We start from the raw sequence: 26,903 nt of genomic DNA, 5'->3' as shown, positions 1-26,903 counted from the left end.
TGGGTGCCTAATTGAAATCTTAAACCAGCCAAAAAGTGAATGCCTGATCTTTTCCCCACCTCCACCCCCAAATTACTTTTTCTGTAGCCTTCCTCGTCTCAGAAAACAGTAACTCTATTCTTCCAGTGGCTCAGGCCAAGATCTTGAAATTATTCTTGACTCCTATCTTTCCTTCTCACCTTACATCCACTCCTTCAGGAAATCATGCTAACTCTGCCTTACAATATATCCAGTCTCTAACCACTTCTCACTACTTCCATTTATACCACTCTGGTTGAGCCACCATCATCTCTCACCTAGATTATCACAAAAGCATCCTAACAGATCTCACTGCTTCTATTCTTACCTCCCAAGAGTATTAAGTATTTTCAACACAGGAGTCAGAGTGACCCTTTAAAAAATATGTCATGGAACGGACCCGAACCGGCAACGAGGAGCCGCTATCGCGCCCCAGCCCGGCCTTCTTCGACTTCGGCGCTTCGGTCTTGGGGTTCCGGGTTCCTCAGCACACCCAGCTCCAGCCGCCCCCAGAGCCTGCTTCCAGTCCTTCGGAAGTCCCGGCACCAGCCCGGGCCCTTGGCGGGGAGGATGACGGAGCTGCAGTCGGCACTGCTACTGCGAAGACAGCTGGCAGAGCTCAACAAAAATCCAGTGGAAGGCTTTTCAGCAGGTTTGATAGATGACAATGATCTCTACCGATGGGAAGTCCTTATTATTGGTCCTCCAGATACTCTTTATGAAGGTGGTGTTTTTAAGGCTCATCTTACTTTCCCAAAAGATTATCCCCTCCGGCCTCCTAAAATGAAATTCATTACAGAAATCTGGCATCCGAATGTTGATAAAAATGGTGATGTGTGCATTTCTATTCTTCATGAGCCTGGGGAAGATAAATATGGTTATGAAAAGCCAGAGGAACGTTGGCTCCCTATCCACACCGTGGAAACCATCATGATTAGCGTTATTTCTATGCTGGCAGACCCTAATGGAGACTCACCTGCTAACGTTGATGCTGCGAAGGAATGGAGGGAAGACAGAAATGGAGACTTTAAAAGGAAAGTTGCCCGTTGTGTAAGAAAAAGTCAAGAGACTGCTTTTGAGTGACATTTATTCAGCAGCTAGTAACTTCACTTATTTCAGGGTCTCCAATTGAGAAACATGGCACTGTTTTTCCTGCACTCTACCCACCTATTGCTGGACTTCTGATGTAACTAGTTGGCAAACACTGGCTGGAACTGGGCTGCAATAAAACATGCCAGTTATCAATGCTGACAAGAGCCTAACAAGTGCCAACTTACAGATGATTACGCATTTTGAATTCTAATGAACTGTTTTAACCTTCAGGAAGAATTGTAAAGACCTGTACATAGCACAACATGATCCGGATAATATATATACTGTTCATGTACATCCACAAATACACCTTGTACCAAATAATGCTTTCTTGTAGTAGAATAAGAATCGTGTAAATTCTAAAAGATTTTAGCAGGTTTTCTTTCCCTATTCATTGTTTCTTATCAGTTTTTCAAGACTCCTTAAAGCATGTCAGATGAAAAGCAATTAGGATTAAAAGTTTCCATTTAATTTCCTTTTAAACCATTGAGGCTTCATTAAACTCTTTTCACTTACTTAACTTTTGTATCTTCCTTGTTCTGACACAGTACCCTTTGCTTTATCCCTTCTGTTTGCCAGAAAGTTCTTAATCATTTAGTTCAAATACTGAAATACTGAATAAACAATTACTTGATTTTTATGATGACTTCGGAAGATTGGTCATCATTAGGTGCTTCATCCTTTTTGTAATCTAGTTGCACCCATCTCTTGGATTGGATGTAGCAATAACATTTTTGGCTGTTGAGAGCTCTTGAACCCATCATTACCCCTGAGAACTAAAAAGCATTGGTTCTGAATTCAGTTTATTGAAATTCAGACCAAACAATACAATATTCTAATTTGGTTTCATTTTGCCCTCCAGTTGCCTAATGTTAAGGTTGGATAAATAAAGCATGCAGAGCTATAGGCTTTCTACTTAACTTCTGGGTTTGCTATTAAAAATGCTATTTACCTTCATACCCCTTTCATTGGCCCTTCCTAATTCTTTGCCTCTATTCTTCTACACTGCAGATTTTTCTCACCTATTGTACAAAGAAATTGTGATGTATATTTTCATGTAATTTGATTTTGGAATTCTGTCACCTTATGTAGTGAGTTCTTCCAAAATATAATTTTTTTCCAATAAAAAAAAAAAAAAAAAAAAAAAATATGTCATATCCAAAATATATAAAGAACTCTTTGTATATTTACAAGTCAATAATAAAAAGACATAAAACAAAATTTTAAAATGGGCAAAGGACTTAAATAGACATTTTTCAAAAGAAGATATACAAATGGCCAACAAGCACATGAAAAAATGCTCATCATTAACCATGAGGGAAATGCAAATCAAAACCACAATGAGATACCACTTCATACCCACTAAAAATTTTGGAACATAAGTGCTGGCAAGGATGTGGAGAAATTGGAACCCTCTTCAATTGCTGGTGGGAATGTAAAATGGTGCAGCCACTGTGGAAGGCAGTTTTAGCATTTTCAAAAAGTTAAATGTAGAGTTACCCCATGACCCAGCAACTCTACTCCTAGGTATATACCAAAAGAATTGAAAACAGGGTCTCAAACAAATACTTGTAAATGAGTGTTCATAGCAGCACTATTCCAGTAGCCAAAAAACAGAAAAACCCAAACGTCCATCAATGAATGGATGAACAAAATGTGGTAAATACATACAATGGAATATTATTCAGCCATAAAAAGGAATGAAGTTCTCTGATACATTCAGCAACACAGATGAACCTGGAAGACATCACATAAGTGAAAGAAGCCATTCATATGAAACATTCAGAACAGGTAAAGTCATAGAGACAAAAAACAAATTGGTGTTTGCCAGGGGCTGTGGATAGGGAGGAGGGGGGAGTGACTGATTAATGAATACAGGGTTTCTTTTGGAGTGATGGAAATGTTTTGGAACAAATAGAGGTGGCGGTTGCACAACATTGTGAATGTGCTCAACATCGCTGAGTTGTTCAACTTTAAAATGGTTAATTTTATGTTATGTGAATTTCACCTTAATAAAAATATTTTAAAGGAGAAAAAAAAAAGCCACATCCTTCGCTCAGTATCCTGCAGCAGCTCCCCACTGACAAAGTCCTTACAGTGGCCCACAGACAATGCATGATTTGGTCCCTCCTCATCTCTCCTGTCCTGCTACTCTCCCTCTCACTCACTACACTCCAGCCACGGTGGCCACTTGCTATTCTGTGAACATGCCAGGCCTGCTCCTGCCACAGGGCATTTGCTCCAGCTGTTTCCTCTGCCAGCAACACTTTTTCCATAGATATCTGCTGAGGTCCCTATCTCCTTCACCCTTCCTTCAAGTCTCACCTTACTGAGGCCTCTGCCAGCCACCCTAAAGTATACTGCAATTTCCCCTGTCACACCCTGACTCTTCATTTGCTTTTTCTTCTTCCTTTTGTTCCACAGCACTTGTCACCTACAAACGTGTAGTATAATATTTAGTTATCTCTTATTCCTATTGTGTGTCTATCCCCTCTCTTGTATTCAGGCCTCAGGAGGCAGAGATCTTTGTTTTACAATTTGCTGATAAAGCTCCTGGAACAGTGCCTGGCACACAACAGGTGCTCGATAAATATTGATTAAATGAGTTGTGAGGAATAAACGTGAAATGCAAGTAAAGCACTTATCACAGAGCCTGCTCATAGAGTATGCTCAATAAACAGTAGCCACTACAATGATGCTTGAGGAGACTTCACCTCCCTCCTCACTGTGTTCACCCTCCCACAACCTATCTCTGAAGCTGTTGCTTTGACAGACAGCAGATCTCATTTTATGGTGATAATTTAAATTTCTTATTAATTTCCCACTAGAGTGCACTCATCCTTCCGGTCACAGCTTAACATCACTCTCTGCGGAGGTGCTGATCAGGCTGGGTGGCCTGCTGTGGGCTGTCAGAGCCCTCTATAGTTTCCATATCGCAACAATTGCGGCACAAGTTGCTACATAATGCATCACAGGAACCCTGGCCCAGGGACAACAGAAACTTTCAGCAAATGACCGCTTTATTATAGACATACCTCGTTTTATTGCACTTCACTTTATTATGCTTCTCAGATAATGAGTTTATTTTACAAATTGAAGGTTTGTGACAACCCTGCATGGAACAAGTCTATCAGTGCCATTTTTCCAACAGCACATGCTCACTTTGTGTCTCTATGCACATTTTGGTAATTCTCACAATATTTCAAACTTCCCCATCATCATTATATCTGTTATGGTGGTCTGTAATCAGTGATCTTTGTTCCATGAACCATGCTCATATAAGAAAACGAACTTAATCGATAAATGTTGTGTGTTCTGACCGCTCCACTGACTGGCCGTTCTCCTGTCTCTCTCCCTCTCCTTGGGCCTCCCTATTCCCTCAGACACAACAATATTGAAATTAGGCCAATTAATAATCCTACCATGTCCTCTAAGTGTTCAAGTGAAAGGAAGAGTCACAAGTTTCACTTTAAATCAAAAGCTAGAAATGATTAAGCTTAGTGAGGAAGGCACCTCAAAGCTGAAATAGACCAAAAGCTAGGCCTCTTGCACCAAACAGTTAGCTAAGGTGTGAACACTAAAGAAAAGTTCTTGAAGAAAATTAAAAGCGTTACTCCAGTGAACACAGGAATAAGAAAGTGAAACAGCCTTACTGCTGATATGGAGATCAAACCAGCTACAACAGTTCCTTAAGCCAAAGCCTAATCCAGAGCAAAGCCCTAACCCTCTTCAATTCTGTGAAGGCTGAGAGAGGTGTGGAAGCTACAGAAGATAAGTTTGAAGCTAGCAGAGGTGAGTTCATGAGATTTAAGGAAAGAGAACATCTCTATAACATGAAAGTGTAAAGTGCTGATGTAGAAGCTGCAAGTTATCCAGAAGACCTAGCTGAGATAATTGATGAAGGTGGCTCCACCAAACAACAGATTTTCAAAGTAGATGAAACAGCCTTCTATTAGAAGAAGATGCTGTTCTAGTTTGCTAACACTGCCAGAATGCAAAACACCAGAAATGGATTGGCTTTTATAAAGGGGATTTATTTGGTTACACAGCTACAGTCTTAAGGCCATAAAGTGCCCAAGGTAACACAGCAGCAATCGGGTACCTTCACTGGAGGATGGCCAATGGTGTCCGGAAAACCTCTGTTAGCTGGGAAGGCACGTGGCTGGCATCTGCTCCAAAGTTCTGGTTTCAAAATGGCTTTCTCCCAGGATGTTCTCTCCAAAATGTCACTCTCAGCTGCTCTTCAAAATGTTACTCACAGCTGCACTGAGTTCCTTCTCTTTGTCAGCTCATTTATATGGCTCCAGTGATTTAATTTAGACCCACCCTGAATGAGTGGGGTAACACCTCCATGGAAATTATCCAATCAGATTCATCACCCACAGTTGGGTGGGGCGCATCTCCATGGAAACACTCAAAGAATTACAATCTAATCAACACTGATATGTCTGCCCACACAAGATTACATCAAAGATAATGTCATTTTGGGGGACATAACACATTCAAACCGGCACAGATGCCATCTAGGACTTTCATAGCTAGAGAAGAGAAGTCAATGTCTGGCTTTAAAGCTTCAAAGGACAGGCTGACTCTCTTGTTAGGGGCTAAAGCAGCTGGTGTCATTAAGTTGAAGCCAAGGCTCATTTACCATTCCCAAAATTCTAGAGCCCCTAAGAATCATGCCAAATCTACTCTGTCCTGTGCTCTAGAAATGGAACAACAAAGCCTGGATAATAGCACATTTGTTTACAACATGGTTTACAGGAATGTTTTAGGCCCACTATTGAGACCTATTGCACAAACAAAAAGATTCCTTTCAGGATAATACTGCTCAATGACAATGCACCTGGTCACCCAAGAGCTCTGATGGAGATGTACGATGAGATGAATATTGGTTCCGTGCCTGCTAACACAATATCCACTCTGCAGCCCATGGATCAAGTAGTCATTTCAACTCTCAAGTCTTATTATTTAAGAAATATATTTCATAAGGCTATAGTACCATAGATAGTGATTCCTCTGGTGGATCTGTGAAAAGTCAATTGAAAACCTTCTGGAAGGGATTCACTATTGTAGATGCCATTCAGAACATTTATGATTCATGGGAGAAGGTCAAAATATCAAACAATAACAGGAGTTTGGAAGAAGTTGATTCCAACCCTTGTGGATGACTGTGAAGGGTTCAAGACTTCAGTGGAGGAAGTAACTGCAGATGTGGTAGAAAGAGCAGTAGAACTAGAATTAGAAGCGGAGACTGGAGATGTGACTGAATGGCTACAATCTAATGATCAAACTTTAACAGATGAGGAATTGCTTCTTATGGCTGGGCAAAGAAATTGGTTTCTTAAGCTGGAATCTGCTCCTGGTGAAAAGGCTGTGAACAGTGTTGAAATGACAACAAAGGATTTAGGATATTACATAAATTTAGTTGATAAAGCAGCAACAGGGTTTGAGAGGACTGACTTCTATTTTGAAAGAAGTTCTACTGTGGGCAAAATGCTATCAAACAGCATCACATGCAAGAGAGATATCTTTCGTAAAAGGAAGAGTCAATCGAGGTGGCAAACTTCATTAAATTGTCTTATTTTAAGAACTGCCACCCCAACCTTTGGCAACCACCACCCTGACCAGTCAGCAGCCATCAAAATCAAGGCAAGACCCTCCACCAGCAAAAAGATGATGACTTGCCAAAGGCCCAGATGATGGCTAGCATTTTTAGCAATAAAGTCTTTTTAAATTAAGGTATGTACATGGTTTTTAAGATATAACTAAATATCTAAAAACACTTAATAGACTACAGTATAGTGTGACTATAACTTTTATATGTGCTAGGAAACCAAAAAATCCACGATTTGCTTTATTGTGATATTCGCTTTAGTGCAATGGTCTGGAACGAAACCCGTAATATCTCAGAGGCATGCTTACAGTTCCACAGCACAAATGGCCCACAAGCACAGGGGAAGAGATTCCATTGTGGCCAGTCTCCCAGGAAGGCCAAATTGCTTGGGTCAGGGCTGGTGGCTGGCAGCTCCATATGCCCGACTGAGTGTTGGAGAGGAGAGACAAACCTGTCCTGTCAAGGGTGGGGTATTTATGTGACCCAGTGGGAGGGGGCTCCCGCCTTGAGAGTTGCCCACCCTGATAAGCATCCAGGGCTGCTTGCTCCCAATTTCTGCGTTTAAGGTCTGGAGGAGACCTAACCTAACACCCCCCCCCCCTCCCCAGTTGCAGAATGAAAAGACTGGAACATAGTCACACAACAGAAAAGGAGTGGGGAGGATGGGTAGGCAAGGGCTGGGAGATGGCCCTGAGCATGTATCTGTGACTTCCTCAGCAACACTCGACTTCAGTATAACTATCATCAACAATCTATTGTCTCTGAGAAAGTGGAGGCTCCGAGAGGGCAGGTCAGGGCTCCACCTGCTCACTTCTGTCTCCCAGCTCAGTGCCTTGTGTGCAGTAGGTGCTCAATAAGTGGTTGTTGAGTGAATGAATAGATGGAAGGACATACTTTCCAATCTGGTCTCCTTGTTAGAGACTTAGGGGTCTCTGAACTAATAACAAATTCTGAGGACAACCCTTTGAAGAAGCTTTGATTATTCCTATTTTATCAGATAAGGAAATTGAAAATTAGCACAGTTAATGTCTTGCCCATGAAGACCCACCACTGAATGGCAGCCCCTGGTTAAAGCTGGAGCATCTTTCCACCAAAGTAGGATTTCTGAGGGGCAGAAGGGAGATGGAGGTATTTACTGATTTTACTGCAGCATCACCTCCTCCAAGAAGTCTTTACAAATCCCCTGAGAGACCATAATGTTTGGCTTCCTCTGGAGTCCCACAGAGTTTTTTTTCGATTTGTTTGCTAATGTTCTAGTGTCTTCCCCACAGCTGTGGATTGCAACTGCAGTCTTCTTGTCTGCTTCCCCTTGGACTGTGTATCCCCTAAACCAAGCAGGAATAAGCATCAGTCTGAAGTTCACAGGGCACAGGTTGGAATCCTAGCCTGCAGCTCAGCTGAATGACCTTGGTCAAGGAACTGGGCTCTCTGGGTTCTCCTCCTCCCCAAAGCGGGTAAATAATGTCACTGACCTGATAGGGCTGTTGAGGAAGGGAACCTGATTAGGCAGATAAAGTGCTTGGCCTGCTGGCAAGCCTCAATTTTCTATTTCTAAACAAAGGTTTGATTAGTTGTAGGAATTTGGGGGAAAGTGTTCAGAACTGGAGCCCTGGCTTGCAGCCTTGAATGACCGCTGTGATCTTAGCCAAATCCCCCTACCCTGTTAGGCCTCAGATACAAGGTCTGAAAACTGACGGATGTTCTCATGGCGGGGTTCCTCGGTCTGGTGACATTCTAAGACTCAAAGAGCTAATGATCCTGGGGGTGGGGATGGGGGGGAGGGAAGGCAGGGAGAGCCGGATTGGCCCCTGTGCGCCACGTGTCCCACCCGGGAGCCGACGGCTGTCTCCCCGGCCCGCCCCTGCGCTGCGGCAGCTGCTCCTCTGCTAACGGGCTCCGACCCAGCGAGCTTAGCGTCCGCGCGTCTGTCTGTCGGTCTGCAGTCCCCGACAAGAGGTCACCACGCGGTGAGTGGTTTGAGGCTGGAGGGGCTCCAGGGCACCTTACTTCTGGGGCTGCAGGGACGCGGGGTCGAGCAAAAAACGCGCAGTCATGAGGAGATCGATGCGTAAAGCCGGGATCCGGGTTGGGTCTCCTGCGAGTCGGAAGAGGCGCGGGCAGCTCGGTGGGCGCGGGGAGCCGGAATTGGAACCCCAAAGGGTCATGGCCTGGGTGTTCTGGGGGAGCGCAGTGGAGCCAGTCTGGGGCCCGAGGCGGAGAAGCGGGGGCGGACGGCGCCCTGGCTGGGGGAGGGGAAGAGCGGGGGACAGAGGGTTTTTTTGAGGGGGGTGGAGGTGGGGGTGGATGCAGCTCTGCAGAGGGTGCGGTCGAGATGGGCGCAGGGCGCAGGGATTGAGGAAGGGCGGGCTGCTGGCCCTGCTTTGAGGGGTTGAAGAGCCTTTGAAGGCCCGGGGTTGGAGGAGCTGAACGCGAGCATAAGGACCCGCAAGAAAGGGTGTGGCCGAGGCAGAAGACAGACGGCTTGAAGACTCTCAGGGCCGCATGTAAAATGGCTTGTGCGTGTTTGGGCCGGGGGAGGGGTTGGGGGGAGGGGAGAGGCCTGTGTGTGCAGATTGATAGGCATTCCCTCCCCCTTCTGGCCACTGGATGCCTATGAAGGAACTTCGCAACTGGGCTCCAAAGCCCCCTGCGGTGAGGCAGGGGCCCCACCCTTCTTCCTGGCCCCCTCTGGGCCTTCCCAAAGCTTGGGGGCTTCAGATGAGGCCCAAAATATTAGCATGGGAGTGAAATCCCTGAATCTGAATCCCAGCTCCACCAACAACTTGCATTGTGACCTTGAGCCAGTGGCTTTCCCTCTCTGGGCCCCAATTTCCTCCTCCAGCTCTGGAGCTGATAAACCAACCCCTCTCAGAGGAAACAGTGGCTGTGAGAACTGATTTATTGGTCAGCTGCAAGGAAGATTAGAAATTCGGGAAGCCTCTAGGAAGCCTGGTTCACCCTTCATAGTCCTCGCAAGGGGAAGGAGCAGGAGGTCCTTTAGAAAGACTAGTCTGATCACTGCTTCCTCCCTCTTTTTCTCCAAACCCTGGTGGGCCTTCCCTGACAATTCCAAATTTGGGCATATGGCTCTGGGTTAGCGAGAGGATTCTGGTTTTCCCCAAGAGTCCACCGTTTTCCCTCCAGTACTCCCCCCTATTCCCTCCCACAACTTAAATCTCCGGTCCCACTGACCTAGACAGGATATCCTGACCTGCTTAGCCCTGCCAGGTGAATGACTGCCCCAGCACCTGTCCTCCTGGACCTTGTCCTTCCCACCCACAGGCCCTGAGCCATGCAGAGGGCACTGGCCTGGGGGTCAGGACAGCAGGGATACAGTTCAGTATGCCGGGGGTCCTCCAGCAAGCCCCTTCACTTTCTGGGCCTTTGTTTCCCCGCTGTGGCAGTTGGCTGAACTGGCTGGGGCTTCCAGTGCTAGCATTGTGGGATTCAACTGTTCTAAGATCTAGGATTCTGGGAGTTGGGTGGGGCTGGGCAGGGAGGCAGAGGCCTCCATTCCCCTCTGCAGCTGTGACAGTCACTCAGTCATCTTCTTTTGCCTTCTACCCTTTGTCCCAAGGCACCAGCTGCTGGGATACAGGAAATATTTACATTTTCTGGGTAAGGGCCACAGCTGTTGGTGGGGCAGAGTGTGGATGTAAGTGTGCAGGGAAGGCGGCAGCCTCAGAGAAGTCCAGGGCCTCTTGGGGCTGATTCCTGGGACCGGGTCGGGGAGGCTCTGCAGAGCTGGGCAGCTGCCAGCATCTGCACTGCAGCACCCAGAGGGAGCCCTGGGCCCCTGCCCTGCCACTAACCAGCTGGTGCCTTAGGTGCAGTCGTACCCCTCTGGGCCTGAGTTTCTTTCCTGGGGTGGGTAAGAGATGGATCTGAATGGCCCATCTTGCTCTGCATTCTAGGATTCTCTGGGGACGCCCAGTAGTGCCACCAGCCTCCCTACACCCAGCCTCTTCAAGATACTTCCTAGGTGGGAACAAGGTGCAGGATGTGGTATCTATCCTATTCCTGAGCATGCCATCTGCCCCTCTGCAAACAGGGGAGGGGAAGTGAGTGTGGGGTGTCTTGATGGTTGTAAGCTCCTTGGCTTGCAATGCAGCCCACTCTTATTTCCTCTCCTCCTGGGGTTGAGAAGCCCCCATGGAGATTGCCTATAAGGGATGGCTGTTCCTGGGTTCTTTGAGCCTCTGACAGTCATCTAAAATGAGGGTGAGATTGATACCACCCTCATGAGGTTACGAGATGGCGGATGTGAAAGCGCCCTGCAAACGGTAGAACGCTGTATACAGAGATGCAGTGCTACTGTTGCCATGTCAGAAGGGTGTGGTGCTTGAGAAGACAGGTGACCTGAGCCTCAGGTTCCTCATTTCTAAAATGGGTGGCCTGGAACTCCTTAAATAGTAAGAAAACAGCAAGCATTACTGTTTATTGAGCCCTGGCCGAACCCCTGTGTAATATGTAAACTCCAACCCTCAGAATTTTTGTGACTTGGTCAGGTCAAGAGGCAAGAAATAATAATAACAAACAGTTACATAGTGCTTCCTATGTACCAGGCCCTGTTCTAAGCACTAGATAGAGCTTAATTCATTTAATCCTTACTACAGTTCTTATGAGGTAGGTACTATTTTCATCCCCATTTTGCCTATGAAAGTGAGACACAGAGAGGTTAAGTATCTGCCCAAGGTCACACAGCTACCAACTAGCACTGTCAGGCTTGAAATCTCAAGCATTCTGGCCCCAGGCTATGGATTTTTAGACACTTTACTTTCTTGCCTCTCACAGAAGTGACCTGGGCTGGAATTCAAACCCAGGGCAGCCTGGATGATCTCCTGGGGCCTGGTCCATCACTAGGATCAATGGTGCTGGGACAGGAAAAAGACAGACACTGCTCTCTAAGAAACCTGAGTGCTGCAGGCTGGGGGGTATGCTCCGGCACAGAGCCAGGGATGACACTTACCTTGGCTTCATCAAACCAAAGTTCCTGGAAGGGGAGGAGGCTGTTCCTGGGTCTTCCTGTGGGCTGGGGGAGAGCCGTCAGGACAGGGCAATGAGAAAGGTCTAGATTGTATAGGCTGGGGACTTCCAAAGTGGGGTACACACACCTGGGGAGGCGCTAAAAATGATCTGGGGTACAAAAAGAAACAGACCTTTCATTATATGTGCTTCTAATCTCATCCTTAAAAAGTGTATTTTTGGTTGTCATGATGAATACTCAGTTTTTTCTTATTACTGATGGTGTATGGGATCAAAAAAAATTGCAGACTGCTGCTCTATGCTGCAAGCGGCTTTGGGCCAGGACCTTGTCTTTCTCCATCTTTTTCTACCCCCACCTCCTACCCACCACTGGGCCTAATTTGCAGGACATGCTTAATAAATATTTTTGAAAACTGAGCTCTGCTTAATCACTAATTCGGTGTATGAACTCTGGCAAGTTACCAAACCTCTCACCTTGTCTCCACTCCTGGCCATATAATGAGGAGTGTGTGGTGTTCAGAAATTACTTAGCCAAAGAAGCTATTGTTCAAAGGAAATCTTAAATGAAATCTAGATATGGAAAACATATAACGTGAGTTTTGTTGTGATTGGGCTGGGGGTTGCTGGAAACCCTGGTCTCCTCCGTAGAGTAGTTTGAAACCACTCAGTTAGGTGGTTCTTTCTGTTCTGCCGTTTTCCCCAAGGGAATCGTTAAAGAACACATTAAAGTCCTTCGGTGCATTTCACCCAGCAATTCTTATGACCCAGGCCCTGTGGTAGGGGGTACAGCAAAAAAGACTATACGTATTATTAAAAAGAAAATTTTCAAGAAATTTGAAATTTTCATGACTCAAACAGATATAAAAATGAACACGTGGTCAAGGTTTCACTCATTAATCAGTGACTGAAGCAAGCAGATGGTTATAACTAGCTTAGAATCTGAAGAACAGATGGGGTTATATTGAAAGGAAAATGCAAGTAGAGGCAAAACTGGTTTTTCCACAGGACGGGGTAGGGGGTGTTATTTGGATCTCTAACAAGTTAGGAAAGAATGTTTCTAAGAATCACTTTGCTTTGCTAACCTACAGTTACTTGTCATTGTAGAATCGCTCAGAGTTTGAGAGTAGAATCAGATAACCCGGAAAGCTGTTCTCCAGACAGTGCAGTTTTCCTTTGAAGCACAGATGTTTTCCTAACAATACCTTGCCGCTTGCCTCCTCCACCCATTAGAGCAGATAAGTGAATCCACAGTGATTGATCCAAGCCAGTCAAGTGAGGGTAGTTTCAGAGCGCTGTGGGGGTTCAAAGAAGGGAGAAATCACTCCTGCCTTCCTGAAAGGTGGCATTTGAATCCAGCATGCAACAGCACTTCTCCGCCTTGGCCGTACATTAGAATCACCTAGGAAAGTTTTTCAAAATCACCAAAACCCAGGCTTCGCCCTACCTAGAACAGTTGAATCAGAATCTTTAGGGGTTGGCCTTATTCTTTGGAAGTAAGAAAAACTCCCCAAGTGGTTTTAATGAAAGCACTAGTCTGGATTCTTGTAAGGCTGGATAGAAAATGCTGGTTTAGTGAGGGCATTCCTGGTTTCACGGGGAGGGGCTGTGGTGGCAGGTGAAGAGGAGTGAGGTGGGGGCAGATAAATCAGGAAGGATTAGCAAGGACTTTGCAGGCTGAGATAAGAGGGCTGGCACTGAGGGGACCACCGGAAACCTGTGAGCTGTGTACCGGGCTCAGGGTATGGTCCCTGGGGCACTCTTCGGGGCTGAGTTCTGGGTGAGTTTTTACATCTTCCTGGTGGTTTCTTGATTTCTCTCAAGTTGCTCCCCTCCCCCTCCCCTACCAGTTTTCAACCCCTCACAGGCAACAATCACCTCAAAGCCCCCAGGCTACCTTCAGGGGGACAGAAATGCTTCTTATGCTGCTGCTGCTCTCTTCTCTTTCCTCCTGCTGCTTCGTTCTGCTGATTCCAATCTCTTGTGTGTGTGTGTACTTCTCTCAGCCTGAACCTCTCATACGGTCTTTAATTTTATATCTGTATAATAAACATTAAAAACATAACGTAAAATGATGGAATAGGAAATTTAGCAAGTTCTCATATTCTCATCGTGCACCCTAGAGGATTGCCCTGCCCTGTACCCCGCTTTGGAGCCCACTGCTGTAAAGAATGATGATTGTGACAGCAGAAGCTCCCCCCCACTGAGCATTTCATCTGTGTCTGGCCATGCTAAATTTCACTGAATTTTCACAAAAAGCCTTCTGAGGTTGTCATTTCATAAGTGAAGAAACTGAGGCAGAGAGAAATGATGTAACTTGTCCAAGGTCATAAGCTAGGAGTTTGCAGTGCCAGGAGGACAAAACCTGTGTTCTTTATCACAACGCCATGCCGCCTCCCTTGTAAATATTTGGACTTATCATAATAAAAACTACCAGCTATTGAGCCTTTACTGTGTGCCACGCACTGTGCTAAGGGCCTTTCAACCATTATTTATTTCTCAGTACATGTAGGTATTCCTACAGGCACTTTGCAGGTGTAAAAATTGAGATTCAGTTTAAGTAACTTGCCTCAATTACAGACTGGCAGGGGAAGAGCTCTAACCCAGAGTTAGGTCTGACCTCAAAGCACTTGCCTTCTGTATTACTTGGACAAGGCTCTTCCCCTCCCCAGGTCTCCACTGACCCATCTCCGTGATTGGGCCACAGGTCCTGCCAGCTCGGGAATGTTCTTTACCCCAGAGTCTCCCTGCCAGAGTTAGCCTGGAGCTCCCAAAGGAAGAAACATGATTGATTGCAGGCTAAAGGATTAGGGCAGTGGAAGGCCATCCAGGTGACTCTCCCCTTGAGTGGATTAGCCATGATGATCCCTCACTGGGTATCCAGGATAGAAGAGATTCAGGATTCCATAGAGGAGAGATGCGCAGGCCTAGAGTGTCTGTTCTTGCCAGTCCTGAGCAGCCATTTCAGACAAGAAGATGATGATGCTTGCGTATTGTAGACAGAGTGGGAGGGGGGAAGGGGAGGGGCATGTGACCTGGGGGAGATCCCTCCTAGGACTAATGTTCTGAGATTTTGTGAAAATTCCTGGGTGAAGTCTATAGCAGGCTCTCACATCTGTTCTCTGGTTTTCTCAAAGGGGGAGTGACATTATCCCCATTTTACAGATGGAGAAGCTGAGGCCCAGAGAAGGAACCTGGTGTGTCTGAGGTTACACAGGAGCAAATTAGGACCCAGAACCTGGGTCTTTCCTGGGAGGCTGAGACATTGGCTGCTGTCTGGGCCCTGGCAGGTCACGTTCCTTCTCTGAGATTCCTTTCCTGTCTAGAAAATGAAGGGCTTGGAGTCGTGCATTGTTAAGGGGTCTTCCGGGATTCTGAAACACTGGATATAAAACATTCAGCCTATTTGAGAAGTAGGGCCTGGGTTGCTGTGGGCAGGGACTAAAGGCTCTCTTAAAGTTAGAGGAACGAGTGCTCTATGACCAGCCTTGGAGATTCCCTGAGCTCTTCCGGGTGGGGTTGGAATTGGCAGTGAGATTCACCCCCAAACCACATGTGAGCATTGAGTTCTGGAAGAAACTTTTACGCATACACATACAAGATGCATGTTCACAAGGCACATGTAAACTGCTCTCAGAGCTGAGAGTATTTTCCCAAAGACCTCGAGGCCTCTCTGGCCCACAGATGGGCCTGGGCTGTGGCCAGCCCCTGAAGTTTCCAGCAACAAGGCCAAAGGAAAATGCTTCCAGGCTGGAGGTGGTAGGTGACAGGCCCCAGGCCTCCCTTGCTGTGTCAGCTGACTTCCTGGGCCTCATTCGGTCCCTGGTTCTCTGCTGGCCTTGGAGTTCCCTCACCCTTTGCCCCCACAGTCCCCCAGGCCTGGGGAAACCCGAGCTGGCTCCTGGCCAGACCCTGGCACTGCTGGGTAGCTGTAGCTGTGGGCCCTGGGGGTGGGGGTGGGGGGGCGGTGGAGCGTTTCCATTTCCTGGTGAGAGCTGCATATTTGTGTCAAGTGGCCGCTGGTTGTCAGAGAAACGGTGGGGTTTCCTCAAGCTGAAAAGCTGCGGTTGCAGGCAGCTCTGTCCTCTGTCCCGTGTCCCCCATTCCCCTGATATCTGGCAGCTGCCGGCTGTAGGCATGGTGGAGGAACCAGGCAGTGGGGACACATGAGCCAACGTGACAAAGCCCCTGTCCCCTGGACTTCCCACCCAGTACAGTGAGTGCCACCATTTATACAGAACATATTTCATGCCTTATCTTCTATGCTCTGCTCTTGACCTAAGTTAGGTCTCTTCCTTCAACAACCCTGCAAGGTAAGAGAGGACAAAGTACAATTTTGTCCCCAAGGTCACCTTAAACTGAGATGAGCAGCGTGTCCTGGGGTCACATGGTCAGTGACAAAAGAGGGATTTGAATCCAGATGTCTGTCTGACTCCACAACCATGTTCTCCCCCTTGTATTGCAAAGACCCCAAAGTGAGAGCAGGATCAGGGATTGAGCTCAGGGGCTGATCCCCCTAAGTTTTGTGGGGAGGCATGGAAAATTGGAAAGCACTGAACTGACGTGTCTCCTCAAGAACACTTTCTAAAGCCTTCTGGACCAAAAGGGGGAAGATAAATGAAAGAAAGTAAAGTTTCAGTGGCTGAGAGATTTCAAATGGACTTGAGAGGTCATTCTGGAGGTGACTCTTATGCATTATATAGATACCCCTCTTTAGTTTTTATTTTATCAGACTAGTTATAAGGAAATATCTGAAACTGTTGAACTGCAGTCCAGTATCCTTGATTCTTGAAGGTGAGTGTTTATATGGCTTCTATGGTGTGACCGTGTGATTGTGAAAACCTATGGCTCACACTCCTTTTACCCATTGTATGGACAAATGAGTAGAACAATGGGGACAAAAAGTAAATGACTAATATGGGGAAGGAGGGGTATGGGACTTTTTGAGTGTTCTTTTTACTTTTATTTTTATTCTTTATTTTTTGGGGTAATGAAAATGTTCAAAAATTGATTGTGGTGATGAATGCACAACTATATGATGATATTGTGAACAATTGTTTTACAGTTTGGATAATTGTATGGTATATGAATATATTTCAATAAAAAAATGGTAAAAAAAAAAACACAAAATAAAACAAAACAAAAAACCGTCTTCTAGTTCTGCTCCTTGGTCTTAACTGAATAAGTCTGATGGGGTTTTTAATTTTAACTTTTTAGAAGTAATAAATAGACATGGTTCAAAAAAAAAAAAAAGATCAAATTGCACAGGCCTGCTTAAAGTGGAGAGCAATGTTCTTTGTTGCTCCCTCTCTTATTTCTGTAGAAAATTTTTTTAACTCTCATTAACCTCCATCTCTTGCCGGGCTGCTCAGAGTGCTCATTAGCCACAGCTACTCCCTCCCCTTTCCTCTTTCCACATCAGTTACATCCCTTTTTTACGTATCTTTTTAGGTTATATAACTTTGTTACTTGTTTCCTCACTGTAGACACCATCTTCTGACCCCACCCCCAATCCCTTTTCAATGAGATCGTGTGCCTTGTTTGTTCAGACCCCCCCACAGTGGCCCCCCAAATCCAAAGTTTTACAGTGGTCTTCAGGCACTGGCCCCTGCTGCCCCCTGACCCCACTTTCTACCAATACCCCTGACCCCTTCCCCTCTTTCTTGTGCCCCTCTCCATTCTGCTGTTGCCACATCAGCCTCGGTGAGCTCCAGCTGTACTGTTTGTGCCATGCACTGTCTTGCCTCAGAACTTGCTGTTCTCTGGCTCGTCGTGCTGCCCCAAGGTGTCCTGCTTCACCTCACCTCAGAGGGACCCTCCAAACACTCCACCTCCAGTTGCATCCTTTGTCACTTTCCTCACCAAGCTTTATCTTTTTTTTTTTTTAATTAAATTCAGTTTTATTGAGATATATTCACATACCACACAGTCATCCATGGTATACAATCAACTGTTCACGGTGCCATCATATAGTTTATGCATTCATCACCCCAATCTATTTTTGAACATTTTTCTTACATCAGAAAGAAACAGATAAGAATAAAAAATAAAAGTAAAAAAGAACACCCAGATCATCCCTCCCATCCTACCCTATTTTTCATTTAGTTTGTGTCCACATTTTTCTACTCATCCATCCATACACTGGATAAAGGGAGTGTGATCCACAAGGTTTTCACAATCACACTGTCACCCATGTAAGCTACGTTGTTATACAATCATCCTCAAGAGTCCAGAATACTGGGTTGGAGTTTGATAGTTTCAAGTATTTACTTCTAGCTATTCCAATACATTAAAACCTAAAAAGTGTTATCTATATAGTGCATAAGAATGTCCACCAGTGATCTCTCGACTCCATTTGAAATCTCTCGGCCACTGAAGCTTTATTTCGTTTCATTTCACATCCCCCTTTTGGTCAAGAAGATGTTCTTGATCCCACAATGCCAGGTCCAGATTCATCCCCGGGAGTCATATCATGCACTGCAAGGGAGATTTACACCCCTGGGAGTCGGGTCCCACATGGGGAGGAAGGCAGTGAGATCACCTGCCAAGGTGGCTTAACTAGAGAGAGAGAGGGCCACATATGAGCAACAAAGAGGCACTCAGGAGGAGACTCTTAAGCACAGTTATAAGCAGGTTTAGCCTCTCTTTTGCAGTAACAAGCTTCATAGGGACAAGCCCCAAGACAGAGGTCTCAGCATGTCATCAAGCTTTATCTTTTAACCCTTAGTTCTTTTAAGGGCCCAATATATGTGTTTGCTTGTTACTCTTCCCCTGTTGGAGAGTAAGCTCCAGGAAAGCAAGGTTTGATGTTTTTCATTTACTGCTGTGTTCACAGAGCCTAGAATGGTACCTAAAATAGAGTGGTGCTAAATAAATGTTTATGGGATTATACAAGAACAATAGGTCTTCAGATATTTGCAACAGTTGACTGGGATCCCCTGGTATCTTGTCACCTGCAGACCATTAAGCCCTGGGCTCTAAAACTGTTCTTGGTGACTGGGAAAGGAAGTGCAGGATACGTGTGGTTCAGACTCTGGAATCTGGGAATAGGTGAATTCAGATTCTGGGAATAGGTTATTTAACCTTCCCATCCCTACATCCTCAGTATCCTCTCAAAAAGGGGATGCTGGTGTCTGGCAAGATTGCTGTGAGGATGAAGTGAGATGCCCAGGACAGTACCCCACACAGCCCATGGGCATCAGGTGGTCAGCAGCCATGCCCTCTCCCCCTCTGGGTTCCCAGTCCCTCTCCCATCCTGGTTGCTAAGTCTAGACACCATCTAGTCTACCCATTATCCTCTGAAAAATGTGCCTGAACATGAGCCAAGTCTGGGTGTGATTTAACCTGAAGGGTTGGAGGCAGCTGGAAAACAGCAGAGCAAGGATGCCATCACTCAGGAGGAAGTTGGGATGAGGAAAGTTGGAGGGAGGAATGGATGGGAGCGGAGTGTGGGGGAATCTCACATGGGCTCTTTCTTCTCCACAGTGTTTTCTGCCGCAGAACCTGAGACCATGGCCAAACCAGCACAGGTAAGGATCAGCTCCCCTCTGGAAGACTGTGTTCTGCCTTCCTGGGATCTGGGCTCCCCTTGGAGTCACCAGGTCTGCTGCCAAGAGCCCTGGTGCCCTCAGCCTGAAAGGAGCAGGACAGGTTCTTTGGCCCTGCTTGCTCCTATTACAAGTCACAGCTCTTTCAGATACAAGTGACCCATAGCACACAACTGCTTCAGCTGAATGGGTTGCATATTGGCTCATGTGACTGAGAAGTTCTGGGCTCTAGGTTGGGCTGGATGCAGGGGCCCAAATGATATTGTCAGAATTCTGCGTCTGGGTGGCTTCATTCTCCAGCAGGTTCCTCCCCTGGGCATGCTCACTACCAGCTCGAGACTTCCATTCTGCTGCCTTGGTAGCCCCAGGAGAAACAGCATAACTGATTCCAAATCCAGGTTTGGTTCTCATTGACCAGGCTCGGGAGACCTGTCCTCTCTGCGTCAGGTGGTAGGGTTGGCCCTACCTGACCTGCATGGCCCAAGAGTGCTTCCCCTGGAAGAGAAATGGGTACTGGACAGGCAAAAGCCATAAAGGGTCCTCTTGCCCTGCAGATGGAAACATTCCCTGTCACATGTTGCTGACAGGGCGGCACAGGAATGAGACGCAGACAAAGTTAAGAATTAAGGGAGCAGGGGACCCACTGCATCTCGTGCCAAGTGGATGATCATGCACCTGTGCTCCAGCTATTTATTTATTTCAGAAGATAAGAGAGTATATGCTAAGTATCCTAAGGCACAGGAGAGCCCACCAGATACCTATGTTTACATCCTGTTGCATATCAGAAGGAACAATCTAGGTTTAGGACAATGGTAAACGTTGTCATCATAGTCACAAGACACATATCTTTACAAGGCGTGCCTGCACAGCATTCCATGCAGGCCTGTGGCGTAGCGTTCCAAGCCACCACCCCAGATATGGCTCAGGCAACATGGAAGTCTTCAGTTTCCCACAGTCGCATCTATTTGGGACTGAATTTCTTTGGTTTGGGAGACTAACTTCGGTCTTCTGTGCTGCGTGACCAGTTTGCTGAACAGAATTTGAGGTGTATCAGCTCTCACTCCTGTGTGTGGCTAGAGTTAGAAAGTCACTCTGTGCCAGGGCTTGCCTGAAAGTGATCCCAGCTGGCTGGCCTTCAAGAAGGAGATGCGGCCATGTGACAGTGACAGTGGGGTAGGGATGGGAAGAGTAAAACTATGGGGTGCTTGACTTGACCCCATGTGTCCCTCACTTCAGCCACAGAGCATAAATACAGGAGTAGTCTTGGGTGATTTCTTTACCCTCACTGGGTCTCATTTTCCCTTATGAGCTGGTTGAGCTCATGACCACTAAACTTCTTTCCTGAGTTCATGACTTGCCACCCAATGAACCCGGGCCTAAATGATGTTTATTCGTAGTTTTCAAATATCATATTGTGTTACACGATGTTGTATCAGCACCTCAAAAAAGCCCTGCCATTTCCTCCCTTTGCACATGGGACCTCTCCAAGGAAGAGAGAGTTCTCGTGGTTATGGGCAAAGATCCAATGTGGAACTTTGGCTCTTCCCCATTTCCCTTATGTGGTCATCCCAGAGCTGTGTTCTGAGAGACATTTGCATTGCAGAATTCGAGATGACTCCTGTGGTAAGATCAATCCCTGGGAGATCAGCATGGCCAGGTCAAGGGGCACAGATCTGGGGGCTCCTGGTCCCATGTTCTCTGTCCCTGTTGCCTGCCTTGCTGGCCTGTGGTTTCTTGTTGCCATGGACCAGAGCCAGTAGACAACCTGCAGTCAAGCATCCCAGGGTGGGAGACGAATCCCCCATGCATGGTGATAATAGTGCTGGTGGAGAAACCAAGGAGCTCTAGGGGGACTCACAGGAGGGCTCCTGCCCAAGTCAAAGGAATGGGGAAGGCTGCCCCAAAGGGCAAGTAGGGCTACTCTGGGAAGAGTAAGGGGGGACGAGAGGAGTCTGGGTCACTGGAATGACTGGAACAGACGGCCAGAGCGGGGAGCGAGAATATTGTGTGTTCAGGGGAGTAAAAGTAATTTTGGTATGCTTGGAGTGTATGGGTTGGGGTGGAGAGGAGGAGGTTGGAAAATAAAGAGAAGGGTGCAAAAGGTCTTCCTCCCATTGAACTATAATTTGTGTCTTTTGCTTCCAGTTATTAGCACCCCAGCTCTGCTTCTAATGCTGTCTCCAACACACATACACACACTCCAAGCTTCTGCCTCTTTTCCCTGGTCCCGTCACCCCCAGTTCCTTCCACTGTGATCATTGTGCTATTCTCCCCATCTTTCCCTCCGGAAGAGGGGATCTTGAGGCCCAAAGAAGTGAAGAAATTAATGTGATATCATAGAAAGGTCCAGGGAAGCATGTTCTGCAGCCTCAGTTTCACAGGGATGTTCTGGGATTTGAACCCGATGATGAGCGTGAAAACACTTGGAGGGCAGCATGAGGGGGCAGATGCTGGGGCCTGGGTCCACCCTGGTCAAGGCAGCTCTCAGCTGGAGGCCTGAGCAGGCATGGTCTCTCTGGGTGATGTCAGCTTCTGTGCTAGGGAGGTGGTCCTGCCTCCTGCAGCCTGGGCAGGACCCGAGACCGCTGAGCCCCTGGGCCAGGCTGCTCACCAGCTGGCACCACGTCCTGCTGAATATTTCAGGGTGGAAAGTACCTTCTCCTCTGCTCACCCCTCCCCTTGATCAGGGGTACCTGAGGCCAGGAAGCTGTCTGTTGGAAGAGCAATGGGCAGTCATGGGGAGGGTGGAAGTGGAGAAAGCCAGGAAGCTGCCCAGGGGGCGGTTGGAGATGGCACAGTTCACAAAGGTGGTATAAAAATGCCTGATGCTGGGAGCCCCGCACTGGAGGATTTTTCTTTAAAAAAATAAATTTCTTTTTTTGTTAGAGAAATTGTAGATTTACAGAACAATCATGCATAAAATACGGAATTCCCATATACCACCCTACCCTATTTATTATTCACACCTTGCATTAGTGTGGTACGTTTGTTACAATTCATGAAACAACATTTTTATAATTGTACTGGTAACTATAGTCCATCTTTTACAAAAGGGTTCACTGTTTGCATTGTATAGTCCCACGTTTTGATTTCTAAAACAAAAGATTGTATTCTAGTAACAACTATATAATCGAAAATTGCACTGGGTGATTTTAAGGGCTACCCCTCTGTCTCTAAAATGTAATCAACCATGATCTGGGGTCCTGGGATGACTCATCTGGCAGGTGTTTACTTGGAAGACTTGGTTATCTTTGCACACGTCTTGTGGGGGACACTCCTCCATCTTCTCCTCATTCCCTCCTGCAACTTACAGTCTCAGGATCTTAGTGACTTTGGGCATCTGGCTGTTTGGAAGCCCTGAAGAATCTGGTCTCAGTGGATATCTTAGTGCTTGTCACCACTGGCCCACCCAGCCCCAGCAGACAAGTTAAAAAAAAAAATTCTTGGAGGAACCTAAGATGGCAGCTAGGTGAGACAGGGCAAAAAAACACCTCCTGAAAAATACTAGATAAAAACCAGAAAGTGACCCAGAACATCAGTTCCAGCAATGCACCATCCAGATAAGCTCTGCTAAATCCACAGGGACCGTACATTTGGTGAAACCGGGACTCTGCATTCTGAAACGAGTGAGTGAGTCAGCTGAAAGTCCGGTGGCCGCGCTGCAGTGTGGGGTAACTGTGGGTTGGCATTTGCAGACAGACTAGTTCTTTTTGAAAAAAAACCTGGGAGTGGCCGCGGATACGACGGGGAGAACCACGCAGTGAAGCACGGCAGGAGCGGGCTGTACCAACGCCTTGGTGTCTGGCATGGAGGATAGTCCTTCCCACACCTGCTGCTGATTGTCTCGGGGCCAGGGGAGCAGCGAGGGGTCAAAAGGAGAAAGAAACTACGCCCCTTGCAGCCATCTCCCCGGCGGGCTGGGGACGCTCCTGCCCAGGGCTGGACTCATAGCCCAGACCCGTGCCAAGAAACCCAGTGTGACAGGGAGTTGTCTCCCACAGGACCGCACACATGCCACAGTATTGGCCATGGATAGTGGCCTTTAGTGCACCCACAGCTAATTGTCCTGGAGCTGGGAAGGCGGAGCTATGCGAAAAGGGGGAAATTAACACGCCCCAGTCAACCATCTTTACATCAGGCTGGGAACACCCCTGCACAGCCCGGCGGTCCAGGACTTCCCTGGAGGGACGGCGTGCACTTGTGACATGGCACAGCCTTCCCTCAGCAGAGGTCCTGGAAGAGCACAACTGAGAAGGGGGACCCGCACGGAAATTGCAGGGACCCTACGCCAATACCAAGGACTTGTGGGTCAGCGGCAGAGACAATCTGTGGCAAGACTGAAATGAAGGCTTAGACTCTTGCAACAGCCTTAAATCTCCAGGAACACCTGGGAGGTTTGATTATTGAAGCTCCCCTGCCTCCCACCCACCCAGACACATGCCCCACATGCAGGGCAGACAGCACCAACAACACACCCAAACTTAGTGCACCAATTGGACCCCACAAGAATCAGACCCCCACATACCACAAAGACAAAGTTGGGAAGAACTGACTTGAGGGGAATAGGTGACTCACGGATGCCATCTAATGGTTAGTTAGAGAAAGTGTACGCCACCAAGCTGTAGATCTGACAAATTAGAGATTGGTATTTTTTATAACCTGAAAGAACCCTATCAAGTAAAGCGAATGCCAAGAGGTCAAAAACAACAGAAAATCTTAAAGCATATGATAAAACCAGACCATATGAAGAACCCAATCCTGAACACCCAAATCAAAAGATCAGAAGAGACACAGTACTTGGCGCAATTAATCAAAGAACTAAAGGCAGACAATGAGAGCATGGCACAGGATATAAAAGACATAAGGAAGACCCTAGAAGAGCATAAAGAAGAAATTGCAAGAGTCAGTAAAAAAATAGATGATCTTATCGAAATAAAAGAAACTGTTGGCCAAATTAAAAAGACTCTGGATATTCATAATACAAGATTAGAGGATGTTGAACAACAACTCAATGTCCTCGAGGACCACAGAACGGAAAATGAAAGAACAAAAGAAAGAATGGGGAAAAAAATCGTAAAATTGAAATGGATCTCAGGAATATGATAGATAAAATAAAACAACCAAATTTAAGACTCAGTGTCCCAGAAGGGGAAGAAAAGGATAAAGGTCTAGAAAGAGTATTCAAAGAAATTGTTGGGGAAAACTTCCCAAACCTTCTACACAATATAAATACACAAAGCATAAATGCCCAGCGAACTCCAAATAGAATAAATCCAAATAAAACCTCTCCAAGACATATTCTGATCAGACTGTCAAATACTGAAGAGAAGGAGCAAGTTCTGAAAGCAGCAAGAGAAAAGCAATTCACCATATACAAAGGAGACAACATCAGACTAAGCAGTGACTACTCAGCGGCCACCATGGAAGCGAGAAGGCAGTGGCATGACACATTTAAAATTCTGAGAGAGAAAAAATTTCCAACCAAGAATACTTTATCCAGCAAAACTCTCCTTCAAATTTGAGGGAGAGCTTAAATTTTTCACAGACAAACAAATGCTGAGAGGTTTTGCTAATAAAAGACCTGCCCTACTTCAGATACTAAAGGGAGCCCTACCAACAGAGAAACAAAGGAAAGAGAGATACAGAGAAATTTAACAGACATACATAGAACATTACATCCCAGGTCACCAGGACACACATTTTTCTCTAGTGATCATGGATCTTTCTCCAGAATGGACCGTATGCTGGGACATAAAACAAGCCTCAGTAAATTTTAAAATCTCTGACCACAACGGAATACAAATGGAAGTCAATAACCATCAGAGACTTGGAGAATTCACAAACACCTGGATGGTAAAAATGAGGGGGAGATGAAAACATTCCCGGATAATCAAAAGCTGAGGGACTTCATCACCAGTAGATCAGTCCTACAAGAAATGCTAAAGGGAATTGAGCAGGCTGAAAGGAAGGGACACAACAATTGACTGAAACTATGTGAAGAAATAAAGATTTCCAGTAAAGATCACATGGTAAATATAAATACCAATACTGCTGTATTTTTGATTTGTAACTCCACTATTTACTTCCTACAGGATCTAAAATACATAAAACTGTAAGGATAAATCAGTGGTTTTGGACTCAATGTAAAATATGTAATTTTTGACAAGAACTACATAAAGGTGGGGGAATGATGAAGTATAGGAACATAGTTCATATGTCCTATTGAAGTTAAGTTGGTATCAAAGAAAAACAAAATTGTGATAGATTTAAGAGGTTAAATTTAAGCCCCATGGTAAACACAAAGAAAGTATCAGAGAACATGACCATAGAGATGGAAAATAGAGTATGGGTTACGAGAAGTGAGGAAGAGGCAATGGGGAGTTAAGAAGTGAGTGTAGAGTTTCTGTTTGGGGTGAAGGGAAATTTCTGGTAATGGATGGTGGGAAGGTGATAGCATTGCAACATTCTAAATGTGATTAATCCCACTAATGGAATGCTAGGGAGGGGGTGGAATGGGAAGATTTAGGCTGTATATATGTTTCCACAATGAAAAAAAAAAAAAAAGACACTCTAAATAGATGACAATTAAATGCCAAGGATGATCCTGGATGGGATCTGAGGATAGAGGAGAGGAGGCTCAAAGGGACACAGATGGGACATAAGAAAAAAAAAAAAGGAAATATAGAATGTGAGTTTTGTATCAGTGTTGAATTTCTTGAACTTCTTAGCTGCGCTTGATGGGATTGTACAAAAGAATGTTCTTGTTCATGGGAAATGTATATGTGAATTATATTGTTTGTTCAAGGATGTGTGCAGCTTGCTCTCATATGTTCAGAAGACAGAGCAATAGGTGATGGATGATAGATAGGGAGGGAGGGAGGGAAATAAAGGAATGGTGGTGTGACAGGACGTTAAAGTTGGTGGATCAGGGTATCGGGGGAGGGGGGTCGGGGTATGCTGGAGTTCTGTGTATGGGGTTTGTATTGTTTTAGCAGCTGTTCCTGTAAGTTTGAATTTATTTCAAAATAAAATTAAAAAAAAAATTCTCAAGATCCCGTATAAGCTGAAAAAGAGCCCAGGCTTCAATTAGTGATATGAATGAAGGAGATCTGGTTAAGACTGGGGCAATCCAGGCCAAAGGGTAAAGGTCAAAACTGACTGTTTTTTGTTTTTTTTTTTTTATTTTTTTTTTTAAGTTTTTTTTTTTTGTCATTTTTATTGAGATTCTTCAGATAGCATACAATTATCCAAAAATCCAAAGTGTACAATCACTTGCCCCTGGGTACCCTCATACAGCTGTGCATCCATCACCACACTTAATTTTTGTTCAATTTTTAGAAACTTTTCATTACTCCAGACAAGAAACAAAGTGAAAGATGAAAAAAGAAAAAAAGAAAAGGAAACTCGAATCCTCCCCTATCCCTAACCAACCCCTCTCAATTGTTGACTCGTAGTATTGTTATAGTATATTTGTTACTGTTTATGAAAAATGTTGAAATACTACTAACTGTAGTGTATCATTTGTAATAGGTATATAGTTCTTCCCTATATGCCCCTCTATTATTAACTTCTAATTGTATTGTCATACATTTGTTCTGGTTCATGGAAGCGATTTCTAGTATTTGTACAGTTGATCATGGACATTG

At 45.7% G+C, this 26,903-nt stretch overlaps 2 protein-coding genes across 4 annotated transcripts in view; both read left to right on the top strand.

Moving 5' to 3' along the window:
- The first annotated feature begins 416 nt into the window (after positions 1 to 416).
- On the top strand, positions 417 to 1,630 carry LOC119508055 (ubiquitin-conjugating enzyme E2 G1). The gene has a single exon (XM_037801494.1). The coding sequence runs from the start codon at positions 589 to 591 to the stop codon at positions 1,099 to 1,101; it is 513 nt and encodes a 170-aa protein (XP_037657422.1). The 5' UTR covers positions 417 to 588; the 3' UTR covers positions 1,102 to 1,630.
- A 6,938-nt stretch (positions 1,631 to 8,568) lies between these two features.
- ANXA6 (annexin A6) overlaps positions 8,569 to 26,903 on the top strand; it is a 59,210-nt gene continuing 40,875 nt past the window's right edge. For 2 of the 3 annotated variants that reach the window (XM_037801199.1, XM_037801198.1), the window contains exons 1-2: positions 8,570 to 8,694; positions 19,196 to 19,239. In XM_037801199.1, coding sequence (XP_037657127.1) covers positions 19,222 to 19,239 — 18 coding nt within the window. In that variant the 5' untranslated portion in view covers positions 8,570 to 8,694; positions 19,196 to 19,221. Of the gene's footprint in view, positions 8,695 to 19,195; positions 19,240 to 26,903 lie in introns of all 3 variants that reach the window. The other variant, XM_037801200.1, reaches the window with a different exon arrangement.

This window comes from Choloepus didactylus, chromosome 13 (genome assembly GCF_015220235.1).
Source record: "Choloepus didactylus isolate mChoDid1 chromosome 13, mChoDid1.pri, whole genome shotgun sequence".
Classification (NCBI taxonomy): domain Eukaryota; kingdom Metazoa; phylum Chordata; class Mammalia; order Pilosa; family Megalonychidae; genus Choloepus; species Choloepus didactylus.
The sequence above is the reverse complement of the archived record's forward strand: the minus strand, read 5'-3'. Positions and strand labels throughout refer to the sequence as shown.

What these genes read in the sequence shown, in the direction of transcription:
- LOC119508055 (XM_037801494.1), top strand. Translation starts at nt 589, where the DNA reads ATGACGGAGCTGCAGTCGGCACTGCTACTGCGAAGACAGCTGGCAGAG.